General features: G+C 19.9%; 4 protein-coding genes across 4 annotated transcripts; 1 reads left to right on the plus strand and 3 right to left on the minus strand.

Moving 5' to 3' along the window:
• Window positions 1-2871: 2871 nt before the first annotated feature.
• On the plus strand, window positions 2872-6690 carry PBANKA_0802400 (phosphopantetheine adenylyltransferase, putative; the record flags this gene model as incomplete). The annotated part of the gene is made up of 1 exon (XM_034564170.1): window positions 2872-6690. One exon carries the CDS (start codon window positions 2872-2874, stop codon window positions 6688-6690), a length of 3819 nt encoding a protein of 1272 aa, XP_034420994.1.
• A 554-nt stretch (window positions 6691-7244) lies between these two features.
• Window positions 7245-10667, minus strand: PBANKA_0802500 (protein phosphatase PPM12, putative; the record flags this gene model as incomplete). Its single annotated transcript, XM_034564171.1, has 1 exon — window positions 7245-10667. One exon carries the CDS (start codon window positions 10665-10667, stop codon window positions 7245-7247), a length of 3423 nt encoding a protein of 1140 aa, XP_034420995.1.
• A 1399-nt stretch (window positions 10668-12066) lies between these two features.
• Window positions 12067-13059, minus strand: PBANKA_0802600 (peptide chain release factor 2, putative; the record flags this gene model as incomplete). The annotated part of the gene is made up of 1 exon (XM_034564172.1): window positions 12067-13059. The coding sequence occupies one exon, from the start codon at window positions 13057-13059 to the stop codon at window positions 12067-12069; it is 993 nt and encodes a 330-aa protein (XP_034420996.1).
• Window positions 13060-14205: 1146 nt separating this feature from the next.
• Window positions 14206-17459, minus strand: PBANKA_0802700 (mRNA cap guanine-N7 methyltransferase, putative; the record flags this gene model as incomplete). Its single annotated transcript, XM_034564173.1, has 2 exons — window positions 14206-14759; window positions 14921-17459. The coding sequence occupies 2 exons, from the start codon at window positions 17457-17459 to the stop codon at window positions 14206-14208; spliced, it is 3093 nt and encodes a 1030-aa protein (XP_034420997.1).
• Window positions 17460-17984: the final 525 nt, after the last annotated feature.

Here is a 17984-nt window from a genome sequence, read left to right on the forward strand (position 1 = left end):
AAAATATCTTTAAAAAAAATATTATACATGCAATGCAAAAAATATAAATAAAAATAAACGTGATATGAAATCAAAAAACACGAAAAAAAAAATGCAAAAAAAAATATTGCGATATAAAAAAAGTCTTACATAACATATATAAATAAATATTTTATCGTAAAAACAAAAATATATATATACAATTAAAAATTATAATATTTTTATTCTACATTTGAAAATTATATTAATGGTAATTACCTTTTATGTGTATTTTTTTTTGTACTGTTATTATTATTATTTATAAGCCAATCAAGCATATCACATAACAATTTTATATATAAGGAAAAAAGAGAAATTATATATATTATTTCATAATACATAACAAGTTAATAATTAAATAAATAAATAAATATATATATATATATATATATATGCAATATTCAGTAATAGCTGAAGTGTAGAAATAAATCTCCCACAAAAAATAGATATATTGATCAATATTTTTAAACAGGGAAAATGGAGATTATAAGATAAAGCTTTTATTCTTTAATTTTTATGTTATAAAACTTCACATATTTATAAATATCATACAGGCATATAATGTATAAATACAATATATAACATATATTCTTAATAAGAAAAAATGGTGAAAATAGGATAAAATATAAATTTACAAGTTTTTTTTTTCCCCACACTATATCCTTTCTGTTTTTATCATATTTCTTTTAGCTTTTTTTTTGTATAATCTTTATGTAATAGCTTAGATTGATTTTTTTTTAAAAGGAACATAAATATGCAACAAAAATGCGTGTACCATTTATTATAAGTAATTTATATGAGTATATATACTTGGAAAATTTTACGATAAGCTTATATATAAAATATACGCCGTTCCTATAAGGTATAAATCTGAAATATTATACAATAAAAAACAGTGAAATAAATTATATATGAAATATTCATGTATATGTATTTTGCATAAATCTTATGTATATATATATATATATGCGTATGTGTACACACCTATAACCTTTCTATAAAAACACTTTAATAAAAACCAATTTTTTCAAATAATATAAAATGATAAATGTGTCAATTTAATAAACTATGTATAAACCTTTCAAATAGGCGTAAATATTTAAGTCTATATAAGGATCAATGCCATTGTTTTGATAAATATTCCATATTTTGTTTTTTTATTTTATATATTATTATAAAATCAATTAACAGTTTTTTTAATGATACATAATATAAATAATCTTAGTGGGATTATTATTTTTTTTTAAATGTGCTTTTATTTACCAACTTAATATGTATACACATATCATAATAAAAACATATTTAAGTTTTACGATAATATGTGATATTTAGTAAATATTATCATCTCAATACTTATTTTTATATTAAAATCTTTGAAAATATTTTAAAATATATTACATTAGATTAATTCTTAAGCAATGAAAGATTTTCATTTTCTATTTTTAATCAATTAAAATATGTGTAGCTATATATGTGTGCATATATACAAATTAAACATTTATACATATAATATTTTCCCATATATTTTACAGTTTACAAACAATTATACACTTATATATATAAAAGTAATTTTGTCTACTATCCTTAAAACTAGTTTTATTACATAAATTATTATTTTATGCAATTATAATAAATATATAGAATAAAATATTTAATACCTATATATATAACTTTTTAAGAATATCAATGATAAATATTAATTTGATATGTATTTCTATTTAAGGGGAAAAAGTAATTGTTACTTTTTAAAAATTATTGTTATATTTTCTGAATAAACAAAATGAATTATATTAAAATTAGGCAATTGTGAAAGTATATACATTTCGTTTTTTGAGGGTATTAATTAAACTTATATATCCCTGAATAAATACCGTATAATTTATATTACATATATCAAACTTGCTATTATGTATGTTAAGGATGGACTAATAATCAATAAATTGGTATAAAAATGGAAAGATAAAAAAGGAATGATAAAAAATTAAATCGAAATAATTAAGAATAAAGTTTCATATTTCTCCAAACGACTTGTTTTACAAAGCAAATGAAATAGGATACCCTCTGAGTAGTTACATACATGATAAGGTCGTCTTATTTTTTAAAACAACGATATTTAGTTTAATTCACTTTTTATACAACTTAATAGTGTGTAGATAGTTGGTATGTCATATTGAAATATTGTTTTTTTATATTTTTCATAAAAGTATGTATATGGATAAAAAAAATAAGTTTATAAATAAGGTATAAATGATAATATTTATGAATATATTTTATTAATACTATGGAATGATAATATTGTGCAATAAAGGAAAATTATATATCAATAAGCTTTTTAATTTTAATTTGTTTATTTTTTTGTATTACATTTTACTAATGTTCTTTAATGATGTATCTCTTAAAATTTTTAGTTCATTACATTTTATTTATTATTATTTTAATTTTTTTACATACCCACGATGAACCGTGAAAAAAAAAAAGATATAATTAAAAACAAATGTTACAAAACATATAAAAATTGTAAACAAAACATAAATAAAAGTAATAAACATAATTAAAATAAAAATTATCATAAATAAAATATATATAATAAAATAAATATTATTAAAACTACAAAATTTCCCAAAAAAATACACAACTTTAATGTAACATATTTAGTTTATCATAAACAAAACTTATGATGAAATCGTATTGTTTCCTTTCTTTTATGTTTAATATATTTGAAATAATCCAGCAACTAAACACATATGCAACCTTTTCCATATTTATTCACCTATTTGTACTTTGTACATATATACAGGTATGATTGCATTTATTTTATTATCGTATTAGCGAAAGTGTAAAATAGTAGGAAAAATGAAAAACAGGCCAGTTTACGAAAATGGGTTTTTAATTGTCGAAGACTATAATTTTATTACATATACAAAAACTAATGCAAGGAAAATATCATGGTATGCAAAAAATAAAAAATTTAACAACTTCAACATTGGAACATATTTATACAAAATATTGAAGAATTATAATGTTAGTTTTATAAATAAAAGCAAAATCTTAAAATTAATTGTGGAAAATAAATTTTATGAAAAAATAGTGAAAAATGTTAAACTCATAATTAAATCAATTATTAAACTAAAAAACAAAGTCGAAAATGTCTACTTGTTTATAAAATTTGTTAGTTCAAAATGTATTTTAAAAATGTCCACGTTTTATTATTTAAAATATATAATTGAACAAATTTATCAAAAAAAATTAGAGAAAATAGTTCGTGTTGTTTTGCCAATATCAGATTTACACAAATTATACTCGTATATATATTTTCAAAATTTTCTAATCACTAATTATTATGAACATATATTATCAAAAAGTATTTTAAATGAACTTAAAATGTATTATGGATTATTTATTATATTAAATAAGCATAGCAAAAATGTTACACATATATATGAAAAAATATATGGACTTGATTTTATCACCGTGAATGAGGAAAAATGTAGATCAAAAAAAAAAAAAAAAAAAAAAACTATCCACAATATTATTAATGGTAACAATAGTACAAACAATAAAAACAATAATAATACTTCCATTAACATAAATGAGTTTCTTAAATTTTGTGAAAACAGTAATACACAAAATATGAACAACTGGAAAGAATTAAAACAAGAAGAAAAGGTAAATGATTCATATATTAAAATAAATACAAAAACAAAACACATTTTAAAATGTGTAAAAATAGATAAAGGTAGATGTAGAAATAAATATAAAAAACAAACTGACATAAAAATTGAAAAGTATAAAATTCAAAAAACTGTATACAAAAGCTTAAATAAAAATGATATAGGTTTATTTGCAGGAACTTTTGATAAAATACATATGGGACATACACTTCTTTTATTTTATTCAATTTTGTTAACCAACAAATTTTTTTATATTGGATTATATAATAATAAAAATATTTATAAAAAAAAATACTGCGAAGAAATTGATGATTTAAAATTAAGAATATTTCATATATATGATATATTATTCTTAATATCAAATGCTTATAATATACAATTTATTTTTTATAATTTTGATAGTGTAATACCTTTTATAAAAATTAAAAATTCACACACCATTTTATATCAAATTGCAATGAAAAATAACAAAAATAAACTTAAAGAAATATCGGAATCGTATCGAGACAAATACAGAAAATACATAAGTAATAGTTATTACAGAAATTGTAGTAAATACAATCAAAGAAAAAAAATATTTTTTGTGTCAAAATATACTAATTTGTTGAAAAAAAAATACCAATCTTTAATAAAAACAAATATAGAAAAATTATATCAGAATGAAAAATGGAGGGGAAACAAGCTTCTTTGTTCAAATAAATACAAGAAGAAAATTTGGAATTATTTAAAATTCCATATTAATTACAATAAAAATAAAAGTGAAAAAAAAATTATAGTTTTAAAAAGAATACACGATCCATTTTCGTTTGCCCTTGATATTCGAGATTTATTTTGTTTGACCATGTCCAAAGAATCAGAAGTTAATGGATATAATATTGTACAAAGGAGAAAGTTATTATTTCAAAAAAATAAAACAAATTTTACTAAGAACGAACAAATCGAACATAATTTTCAAATTGTGATAGATGATAATAATAATAATAGAAATAAAGGAAACGACATCGAAAAAATAAAAACATGCTTAAATATTTTTGATACGATAAATATATCTAATAGAGAAAAAATGAGTTCGACATTAATTAGAATGGAAAATAGTATATTTAGAAAAGGAAAATTTTCAAAATATTTAAAATATTTTATTGAAGCATGCTTATACTTTAATATAGACAATTTTCTCATACAAATGCATGCTGACATCTTTTTGAAAAAAGATGGAAAGAAGAATTTCAAAAATCTTTATTTGAATACAATTAAAAGTTATTTTTGTAGAAGAAAAAAAAATAATTCTAATAAAAACGGAATTAACAAAAATGTTAAAGGAAAAAATTTTCATCAAAATAAAAAAAATGACAATTTTATTGTTAATGATTTTTTCAGACACTTATTTGTTTTGATTTCTTTTTTTATAAATCATTTTTCAAAAAAGTATTATACACAAAATAAAATCCAATTTTTTATAAGAATATCCATTATTGTTTCTTTCTTTTTTTATAATAACATACTTTTGCAAATAACAAAAAAAAAAGAACAGTTTATAAATAAAAATTTTATAATTAACAATAAAAGTATAAAACAAAAAAATTGTTTATTTGATGCAAATTATGAAGACATATTTAGAATTTATATCAGTAATATGACAGAAACTATTATGGAAGAAATTGTTAACCAAGTTTTTATACTTATACTCATGATTTTGTCTACTTCAATTATATGCAAAATGTTTCATTTTGATTTATTTCCAAATGTTAATTATCAAAAAAATAATTCGTCAAAAAATATGACAAATTTGCAAAAAGTGTACGATTGGGCAATGATGAAAAAAAAAAAACATTTACCTTGTTACCAAATAAAGCAAAATATAAAAAATGATAAAGATATACTTTACGATTCAAAAAAAAAAACTGAAAAAAATGCCCATTACAACATTTTGGAAGATGAACAATCTACTTTTAAAAAATATTATTTTAATTTATATTTTTCAAACTATTTCAAAACCAAAAAAACATTTTATCGAACTTCAATTATAACACCATATACAATGTGTAATTACACATTAATGAGAACATACAAAAATAAAAACTATAACATGCTTCCTTATCAATATTGCAAATGTGTAAAAAAAGGTATACAAAAAAAAGGAAATAGTTTATATTCAAATATCAAAAATAATACAAGTAACAATAATAAATTAGTAAATGATGTTAATAGTGATAATATTAAAAAAAAAAACATCTTTGCTCACAATTTTCATTTTGATTATTCAAATAAAAAAGATATACAAATTATAAATAACTTTTATACAATAAAAATTAGGGAAAATGGGGAAGAGTTCAATGATCAAAATAAATTAAGCGAAAATGATATTATTAAGCATGTTACAAAAAATACTTTATCAGGCAATATTTATAGTGAAAGATTTAATTATTTTATTAAGATAAACATAAATAATAATGATAAAATAATGTTTTTTCGAAAAATATTAATCTACAAATTTATAGACAATTATTTTATTTCATTTTTTTCCTTTTACTTCTTAAATTATTTGATAAATGAAGAAAATAAAACAAAACAAAATATACAGAATATGAATATAAATGACTTTGTGTTTATTTTTTTGATACATTTTGAAACACATATTGAAATGATTATAAATAGTTATATTAAAAGGCAATGGGAGTTGCGACAAAAAAATTATTATGATCCGTTTTATCCATTTATTCAATATCAAAAAAAATATTCCATCATTCATAAATATATGCATATGAATTTATCACCATTAAATGATTATAATATAGATTTTGAAAAAGTATACAACTTTAAAAAAAATAATACTAACTTTAAAAACACACCATTTTATATAAAATTGGAAAATATGAAAGATACTAGCAATTATAATGTTTTATCATTTTACAACATAATTTTTCAGCATATCTTAACTTATGAAAATTATTATTACCCATATTTCGCTGCATTAAATTATTTGCATTTAAATTTATTCTAATTTTTTTTAATTTATTTCATTTATTTTTAAGCATGTATAGTTTATATTCAGTATATTATTCCTCCATATTGTCTTTTTTTATTATCCCCTTTGTTAATGTGGACAATTTTATTTGAATTGTATGTTATATAGTTTATAATTAATAAAGTATATTTTTATTAGTTAGAGCCATACTCTATGTGTTTTGATGTCTACATACACATGCATATGTTTTTTTTGTTAAGTTTTTTTTTGTATTCTTTTTAATATTTTTCATTAGTCATTTTTGAAAATTTAAAAAAGAGAAATAATAAAATTACTCTATTTTTAACATTTAAAAATAGCTAGTTATGTTTTTGAATTTGTATTAGCAAATATCATAATTTATAGATTGATAATTTATATGCTTTATAACGCATACATAAAAAAAATATATAAAATAAACAAAAATAAAAAAAAATAAAAAAAATGAAAAAGTGTATATAAATCAAACACATAGACCATATTCCCAAATGGAATGTACCCAAAAGAGAGAATCACAAAACGGAACATATTATATATATAGCTAGTTTGTTTCAAATATATTTATTTTTTTTTATAATAGAAATTATGACAGTAGTATCATCGGGCTTCCCCATGTTAAAATATTTTTTGTATTTGTCATATATATATTCCGATATAGGTGTTAATATAATTTTGTCTTTGGATTTATTCGATTGAATATCGTCATAATTAACTTTATCAAATATTTCCATATGCTCTTCAGAAAATTTTGAAAATATATTAGTAATTTCATTACTTTCTTTTGTATTTTTTTCAGTTTGTTTACACGAGGTTATTTGTTCAGAATATTTTTTAATTTTCTGACTGTTCATATTTTTTTTCTTTTCTTTGTCTATTTTTATTCTTTTTTTTAGAAGCCTGTTATCTAGTTGTTGGTTAGCTAAAATATTTGAGAGTTCCATAATTTCATCACAAGCTTTTTTAATATTTAAGTATATATTATTTTTTTTGTCAAATAAAATTAAATCAGAAGTATCGTATAGGCATGCGTCGCTAGGTATTTTTTTCTTCGCAATAAAAATTTTTTTTTTGTTTGTTTTGTTTAAATGCATAAAATCACTTATATTATAGCTATTTTGATCATGATTTATATCAAATTTATTTTTGTTAACATATTCATTTGATGATTCAATTAAAGTATTTTCCTCAATTAACTGTTTATTATCATTTCCCTCCTTTCCTTTATTTAATGACGTTAAATAATTTTCAGTATTTATTTCTTTTATTCTTTGATTTTTAAAAAGAGTTGAGCTATTATCACTCATTTTTTTTTTATAAACACTATCGTGAGTGTGTTGTATATTATCATTCTTTCCTTTATTAAAAAACATGTTCTTAATTTTGGAAGAAAATGTAAATTTATTCTTACTATATTTTATTATATTATTCATATTATTATTATTGTTGTTAATACTATTATTCGATTCTCTTTTACTTATACAATCTTTTAAAGAATGTTCATATTCTTTATCATTAGAATTGCTGTTTATAGTATAATATTCGTTTCCTTTCGTTTGTTTACAATGTATTATATCAAAACGATTATTATCGTCTGATATTTGAGTATTATTTAGGTTAGGAATATATTTTTCATCAAATTTTATTTTGCTATTACAATTATGTTCATCATATCTTTCATATTTATAAAAAGAATTGTATATTGGTTGTGATGAAATTTTATTTGTCTTGGTACTGTTTTTTATATTATTTAATATTAATTTATTAATATTATTGATTGTTTTTTTATATTCTTCATAAAAGTTTATGAAATGTTTTAATTTTATAAAATTATTAAAATTTATTATATAAAAATTATTATAAAGAACTTTTATTATATCATCATCATATAAATTGTCAAATAAACCATCACTTCCACTTATAATTATATCGTTGGTTTTTATATCAACAATAGAATAATCAGAATATCTTAAACATTTTGCAATAATATCACTATATTTATTCATTTTTAAATCTACTTTTAATGCCATACTATTTGTATTACTATTTAAACCCTTTTTTATATTTGATGGCATAAACGTAATCTGGTATGGGCAATTAAAATAATGTTGTTGGATTTTAGATTTATAAATTATATCAAATTCACAAATATTTTCTTTATTATATCTAAATCGGTAATTATTAAAGTTATAATTTTTCTTATTTTTTGATTCTTTTAAAATATTTTTAGAAACCACATTATTATCATTGTACTCTATTTCATTTCTTTGTACATTATTTTCTTTTTTCTTGATTTGTTGGTCATTCATCATATCTTCATATTGAAAAATATCCACTTCTTCATATTTCTGGTTATTGTTTAAAATGTCAGTTCTATCCAAAGTAAAAATTTTCATTAAATTTTTATACCCAGTATCATCTAATGTATTTTTAGCTAAAATTGTTTTATCATCATTATCATAAGATATTTCACTTTCTGTTTTAGTTGAAATGTATTGAGAAATTAATGTGTTTGATCTTATATTTGAATAAGCATCTAATTCTTTGTCTTTTATTGTAAATGATAAATCTCCTATTTTATAATTATTATCAGATAAAATTTCATCAAAATATTGGAGCATACATTCATCAAATTCTTCTTCAATATATAAAATAATATCTTCATTTTTTTTTTTTTTTTCAAATTTTTTTTTGTCATACAACCCATTAAAAAGATCGCTTTCTATCAATTTTTTGTTATTCGAATATATATTCATTAAACCTGATTTTATATTCTCCAAAGAATTTAGATATATATTTTCACATTCATATTTTGAAGATTTTTGAGATAACTTTTCGTTTATTAGAAAATTATTTTTTTGAGAAATATCTTCGTATAGATGATCAGAATATGCAACATTTTCATCAACTACAGGTATTTCACATTTTTCAAAAATTTTATTTCTCATTAATCCGTTTTCCTTTGTCTCATTTTTATTTTCATTTTCGTCACTTTTATCACTATCTATTTCATATTCTTCACTATTTTCCAAATGCTCCGATTCTGTAACTCTTATTTTTATTTTTTCAAAAATTGTATTATTTACAAAATCTTTTTTTAGCCTAACAATTAACATTTGGCAATCTCCAATACTACAAATATGTAACTTATCTTTGTTTAAAGATGAAAATAATAGTGTCGATGCTCCAAAAAAATTAGAAGAACAAGCACTTCGACATATAATAGGTTTTAATATTTGATCAGAATTATATGTCATATTATACTTTTTAAATATCTCTTTGTTTTGCTCTTCAAATAATCCATTATATATATTTTGATAAAAATATAAATTTAGACATTTTTTTAAAAGGTCATTAGAAAAATTGCTAACATTAATTCCGCTATTTTTTATAGACGAAACCCCATCAGCTATTGCTATAATATGATCACTATACAATAATGCATCGCCATTTTTATAATTACCATTAATATATTTTTTTTCATTAGGAGCGCTATTAGCTTTGTGCAATAAAATATATTTTTGTTTTTTTGCTATTTTATAAAATATGTTCATCATATGTATATAATCTTCTATCAATTTTTCCGTTTGTTTATTTTCCAATATATTAAAAGAACTAAAAAAATTAGCATATATTGTTTTATAAAATATTAAAGGCAAGTCTACGTATTCTATATTAAATAATTTATTAAAAGAATTTTCACAATATTCATTCAAATTTATATATTCATTTTTTTTCTTTGTTTCACAATCATCTTCTATTATTTTCATACAACTATTTTTTACATATTTATCAAAATCACACAAAAAGCTTTTTTCCATTACACCTGATTCACCCCATTTTACACAATTTCCTTCATTTTTACTCCCTTTTTTTAAACACACTGCCGAATTACACATTTGAAAAATTGTTTCATCATCGTCTACACTGCAACTTAATGTATCAATATGTAAACATTTATTTAAAAAACTTTCCATATTTATATTTTCATTTTATTACACAAAACAAATGGCTTAGTTTGTGTTCAAAATATATATATGTGTATAATATTCAGCTATAATAACATAAACAAAATATAAATCGAAAAATAACAAAAAAAAATAAGTAAACAAATTAATTAATAAATTAATATGTAATTAATCAAGTAATAATAAGGTAAATGATAGTAAATAAATTAATTAAAGTATAGATTAATGTGTACTTAAAAAGTGTAAAAAAAAAACTGAAAATTTTTCATATATCCATTTTATGTACACGTTGATTTCCAATTTATACTACTATGAAGTATTCTCAACAATAAAAACAAAGCAATTAAATGTTTTAACCAAAAATTTGTAAAAGTGTAACACTTATAAATTTTAGAGAAATATTATTCATTTTAACCCTTTTTATTTGTACACTATTTTTTTTATTTTGAAAATTTTGTAAATGCAATAAAATGAACACTACCCAATTTCCTACACAAGAGGTTTACACATATATATGGCAATATAATTGTTATAGTTGTTATTATATAATTAATAAATATATTTTTTATGTATATTTGTAAAGTAAGAATAGGAAAATAGGACAATTTAATAAGCACTATCTATGCATTAAATATTAACTAAAAACATTATATTAATCTATAAGAGAGATAAAATAAAAAAATTGTGTAGAAAGGGGTGTATTATATATATATTTTTTTTTATGAAAATATTACACCTCAAAGCAGTGAATTTTTTGCTATAATAATTCATGAAATATTTGTAAAAATATAGAATAAAAAAATTATATATATATATAGGTGTACTTTAAATTCCATTTTAATAGAGTGATAATTCCCTTAAACATAAAAGTAATAATCACATTTGTCGAAATTGTAAAAATCAAATGTATAAATCCATAAAAAATAACAAATTTAATTATCGTTATTTTCCATTTTTATTTCCTAGAAAAGTTTTACACTGTTTATATATTTGTGGTATATAGTACACCTACATAAGAAATATATATACTCCCCCTTATGTCCATTAAAATTAGATCTTTAAATATTTATCTTTTAAATATAATATGGTTCGATATAGATATATGTAAATATGTTTAAGAACATAAAAAGATATGTCATTTTTTTCAGTTAAAAAGAGAAGAGGTTTTATTAAAAAAAATTATAAAATTAAATTAATTGTCAAGCAATGACAAACCGGCTCATTTAGGAAACTGTAAAATGTGCATTTTAAGGGGAGATAAATACACACATATGCAGAATATATTTATGTGTGCAAAACTTGTTATATAAACTAGCCGTTTTCACAATGAAAAATGATTTTTTTTCATTTTTTGTAGATACTAAAATAGTTAAAAAGAAATAATAAAACTTGTGTTAATTTGTTTGGTTTATAAACATTTTTGATAAGCTTCAACAAATATATCAATTTCCCCTTGAGATAAAATTTTATCAATTTCAGTTGAAAAAACATTAGTTCGTGTGTCCTTAATCATTTTATTTCCATAAAGAATATAATTTCTGATTTGTTCACCAAAATGAGTTAAACTTTTATTAGACAATTCATATTTTACATTTTTCAAAGCTTCTATTTGTAAATATAAAAGTTTTTCATAAATCATTTTTAATGCTATTCTTTTATTTAAAATTTGAGATCTTTCACTAGACACCTTAACAGATATATTAGTAGGTTTATGTATAATTCTAACTGCTGTTTCAACTTTATTAACATTTTGCCCTCCTTTACCACCTGATCTCATAGTTTGTATAACCAAATCACTTTTATTAACTAACATTTCATTCATATTACGCATATTATTATTTTTTTTTAGTGAAATATTATCATTTTCATTAATATTTAAAAAATTTACTATATTTGTATCATTATAGCTTAAACTCGGTATTACGTCGACTTTTACAAAAGATGTCATTTTTTTATTTTGTGAATTAAATGGCGAGTTTCGTACTAATCTATGTATTCCCTTTTCTGATATTAAATTATAAAAGCTATATTCCCCGTCAACTTTTATTTCTACTTTTTTTATACCAATTTCATTTTTACTTATATCTATAACTTCATATTTTATATATTTTTTATTTTTAATTTTACCTAAATATTTCATATACATATTATATAGCATATTGCAAAAATCACATGCCTCTGTCCCACCTGTACCCGAAGATAAAATTAAGGAACATGAATTTTTAAAATATTTAGAATAATTTTCGGCGTCTTTCCTTATATATGAGCTTAAATAACTCTTTTTTACATTTTTTACACCTTTACATAAAAAAAACGCATTTTTATAAATTTTTATATTTTTGCATGAAATTGGCATACTTAAGAAAAATATAAAAATTAATAAAAAGCTAGATGATTTCATAATTTATACCATTCTTCTCTTTTTGCAATGACATACCTCATTTGGGCACCCTTGCAGATAGGAGACATATTTAAGTTGATAAAAAAAAAAAAAAATTCTATATATATTATACATGCGTTTTTCTTTTTCTCTTCTTAATATACGATATTATTATTTATATATACTAACTATTATCCTTGCTCTAAAATTCCATTTTGTTTTATTTTATATGTTCATAATTTTCCATTAGTTTCCCCTCAATTTTGTCAATTTTTTTTAATAATAATATAACCTTTGTAAAATATCTTGGAAATAGGTACCTCCTTTTAATTCTCATTCAGCAATTTATTTTAAAATAGCCTTGGCATGTATAATACCCAAAATTGTTCTTAAAAAATATAAATTGTTTATAATATATATTATATATATACTTATGTATGTATATAAAGGTACCAGCATATGAGTAAGGCATATACTAACTATAAATTAAAAAACAATGCTAGCTTAAATGTGATATATATCATTATTACCACATAAGATATAATTTATTAAAAAAATTAAATTAAATTAGAGTAAAAATATGTTCTATAACTTTTATTTTTATTTTTTTTCCATGAAGTGATAATTATATACATATATATAATTATCCTTATGTTTTTTCCTTGCAATTTTTTTTACAATAATGTGGATTGCTTTAAAGTTATTTTCTCTCTTTTTAAAAGAATTCGGAAACTAAATAAAAAACAATTACAAATAGGGAAATGAATAAGATAAAAAGGGTGAATAAAAAAGGTGTTTATAATATGTAATGGAATTAAATTAAAAATAAAAACCTATTAAAAAAATCCAACTTTATAAAAAAAACAAAAACTCGCAGCATGCGTGTATCACATATATATATATATTCATATTCTATGTTTTAAAATACACAAAAAATAAGTATCAAAAAGTGAAAAAAAAAAATTCTTAATCTTGGCAAGTGTTGATTGATTAATAATTTTTCTATTTTATTATTTATATGTTTACTATCCTAATTTTTTATTTCCTTAATGTTCCAACTTATTTTCCACCATAAATGTTGATTTACTGATATAAATACGACGGATTGTAAACTTAGAGCTCATTTATATTTGATAAAAAATTTGCAACAAGCTTTAAAAGTCAAAGCTAAATAATTCCCAATATGGATGCATCAAAGTTTTTTTTGTAGACATAAACATGATATAAAGAGCATATATCATAATATATTTGTGAGTCTTTATCATATCCATGAATTTTGTTAATTCTTAATTTAATATTTTCGAAAATATTATGATTAATAGTTTTATTAATTAAATTAAAAAATTTTATATTTTTATATTTTTCATAAGTTTCTAAATTATTAGTTATATAATGAAGAAACATAATGGCTGTATTATTAAAAAGTTCAACCATATTTATTTCTTGAAGTTTTTTCTTTAAATGATTTTGAGGTATAACAAATTCACTAGCATCTATTGTATCATATAAATAAAAATAATATTTTATTCCTATTGTATTTTCTAATGAATTTTTTATTATATTGTAAAAATATTCATATTTTACTTTATTATCTGAATCCGCATTATTAATATATTCTATAAAATCGTCTAAACAGTTTTTGTTTTTGAAAATTTTCAACAAATTTTCTTGATCAAACTTTATAGTGAATAGGTCGTTTTCTAACTTTATGGATATCGTGTCTACCAATATTATTGAAAAAAAAAAAAATAAAAATAAAAAAAATAATGTAACAATTATGTACACATAATCAAATGCAGAAATGATATAGATATTCATAAAGAATGATAAAACATAATAATGCTAAAATCATTTATTAATATGTTTTTAATTTTTATTTTACCATTGGAAATAGCCAAAATTGATCGATTCATCAAAAAATCGGTTAAAGTTATAGTCGAAATTGTTGTTGCCAACAATAATCCTTCATTTTCTAAAAAATTATCTAAAATTTTAAAAAACTTTTTAGACATTTTTTCATTATATATTATATAATGTAACGCTAAATTAATTGATATAATATCAAAAGTAATATTTTTATTTTTCCATTTTCTATAAAATTTATTATTTAATATGTCTCCTTGCAAAAAAATAAAACTATCATTATCACATAAACCTTTAATACCATTTTGATTTAATCGTTCTTTAGCTAATTCAATTTCCTTTTTTGAAATATCTAATCCAATATATATTTTATTTTTCACTGAATTATATTTAAGCATATCTTGCCCATGGCCACATGCTAGATCTAATATTTTTGAATTATAGGGAACAAAAAACAATATCATTATTCTTTTTACTTCATTATTAAATATTCGGATATATTTAATATTCGATTTTTTTAATAAAATTACTTTTTTTTTATCATAATGTTTTCGAATTTCTTCATTTACATCCCCTATCATTTTAGGATAAAAATAATCATATTTTACTGAACTATTTTTTAATTTATTTATCAAATTAATTAAGCATTCAAAATTTTTGTAAAAATTGTAAATTAAATAATCCAGTTTGTTTGTTTCAAGATGCTCCCCTTCGTTGTAATTGTTTTCATCAAATGTACCTTCATCGTTTTTTTTTTTTCTTTTTTTTTTAAACTCATTTACTGCTTTTTCTATATCCATATGCATATCAATATTAACTTTCCAATCCTTGTCAATATCGAATAATGTCCCAACAGGCGTTTTTCTATTTTTTCCATTTTCTCCATTTTCATCATTCAAGATATCGATACCCTCCTTTACTTCGTATATTTTAATTATATCGTAATTGTTATCAAAATGTGCATAATCAATATTATAATCAATTTTTACATTTTTACATTTTTTATTTTTTGATATGTGTAAATATAAATTACAGCCTTTATATTTATCATCACTGCAAAAATTATATACAGAAATATCTTTAATATATCTTTTTTTTACTTTAACATTTTCCTCGTTTAAAGCATTTAAACAATCTAAAATATCATTTTTTGTATTTTCCGTTAAATTTTTTTTCGAATCTCGTACATAAATGTCATATACATTTTTATCAGAAACTTCATTATCATCCATACTATTGCATTGTATCTGTTTCAACGTGCTTAAACTTATACACTGATTATATGAACTATTTGGATAATACACACATATCATTTCATTATTTGTTTCTTTATATATTTTGATTACTGTTTTATTATCATCATTATCATCTTTGGTATATAATATTTTTCTTTTATATAAAATATGATTTTTATTACTATATAGTAAATCATCTAAGTTGCTTGAACTTTCATTTGTTGATGATACAATCGATTCTTCATCACTATCTTCTTCTACTAATTTTTTTAATTTTTGAATATATAATTTGTCTTTGTCAATTTTTTTTTTTTTTTTTTTTTTTATACTATCATTTGTGTCATTAATATTTAGTAATTCTTGTTCATTTTGTTCTTTTTGCTCATTTTTTTTTTTCTCTTCATTATATAAATGCATAAGAGAATCACTTTCATAATATTCGCTTGATGCTGTATCGTCATTTTCACTTTTCTTTTCACTTTCGTTTTTTTTTTTTTTTTTTTTTGACGATTTTTTATTATTTTCATTTTTCACATCGGGATAATAATACCATTCCTCTATTTCATATATCTTTTTTAGTATTTTAAATTTAGATTTACTTTTATTTATTTTCAAAAGGTCTACATATATATAATTAAGAATAGAGTTATCTATATTAAAATTACATTTATAACTATTGTTATTTATTTTTTGCAAAATAATCTGATTAATTATAGGCAAATTTATTAATTCGTCATTAAAATTTCCACGTAATTCTACAACACTACTATAAATATCAATAAATCGAGTATTATTTTTAAAACAATTTTTTAAAAAATTTATGATTTCTATATTTATTTTACTTTCCATATTTACATTCTTATAATTATCAAATATTGTATATGGTTTTATTTTTGTACAATTGTCTTTATAAAATAAATTTAATTTAATAATATCATTAATTTTTAGTTTTTTTTTTATTAATAAATTTATTTCATGAAATAAATTATTTTTATTTATACATAATTTTTCACCCACTTTTTTATTTGCTTCGGTATTTACATATCCTTTCTCATTATTATCAGTGTGTGTTATGTTTTCATTTTTTTTTACTACATTTTTGCCATAATCATTATTAATTGAATTAAAATTTTCATTATTTGATTTTTTTATTCCTTCTATTGAATTTTCATTATAATTCTGATCATTTGTTATTTTTTCAAAAGAGTTATAGTTAACATTTCCTATATCCCACTCTTCTTCATTTATGTAATTGTTATCATTATGTTCATTTCCATTTAAATTTTCCAGCTCTTGTGATTCTTTAATATTACCACTTTTCATTATTATACCCCCCTCCAAAAAAAAAGGCTTATTGGCCCTTTATATACTCAAATATTAATATATATTACATAAGAAATAGTACTAAAAGTATAAACATATACGATTTTTAATAAATACACTAAAATATGCATACATACATCATAAACAAGTTATATATATTTTTATTTTCCTTTTTTAAATCATTGGTTAGAAAAAAAATTATCTTTATGTAACCTACATTATATGTTCCTTTCTTTTTTTTTACAATTTTTTTGAATTTATTGTGATAATAATTATGTATATATATTTATTGAATTGTTTTGTCGCTCATTCATATATTATATACATTTTCCTTATATACGTAATTATATTTCATGAAAAATATAGAGATTTTTTTTTCTTTTAAATAGTTTTATTTTCGCTAATTCTAAAAGTTATTGTATAATTTTTATTAAAAATCATAAAAATAAAAAAATATATTAAAAAAAAATCGAGAAAAAGAGAAAAACGTTTTAATTTGAGACATTTGTATGTAAATATTGACAA

This window comes from Plasmodium berghei (assembly GCF_900002375.2).
Source record: "Plasmodium berghei ANKA genome assembly, chromosome: 8".
NCBI lineage: Eukaryota > Apicomplexa > Aconoidasida > Haemosporida > Plasmodiidae > Plasmodium > Plasmodium berghei.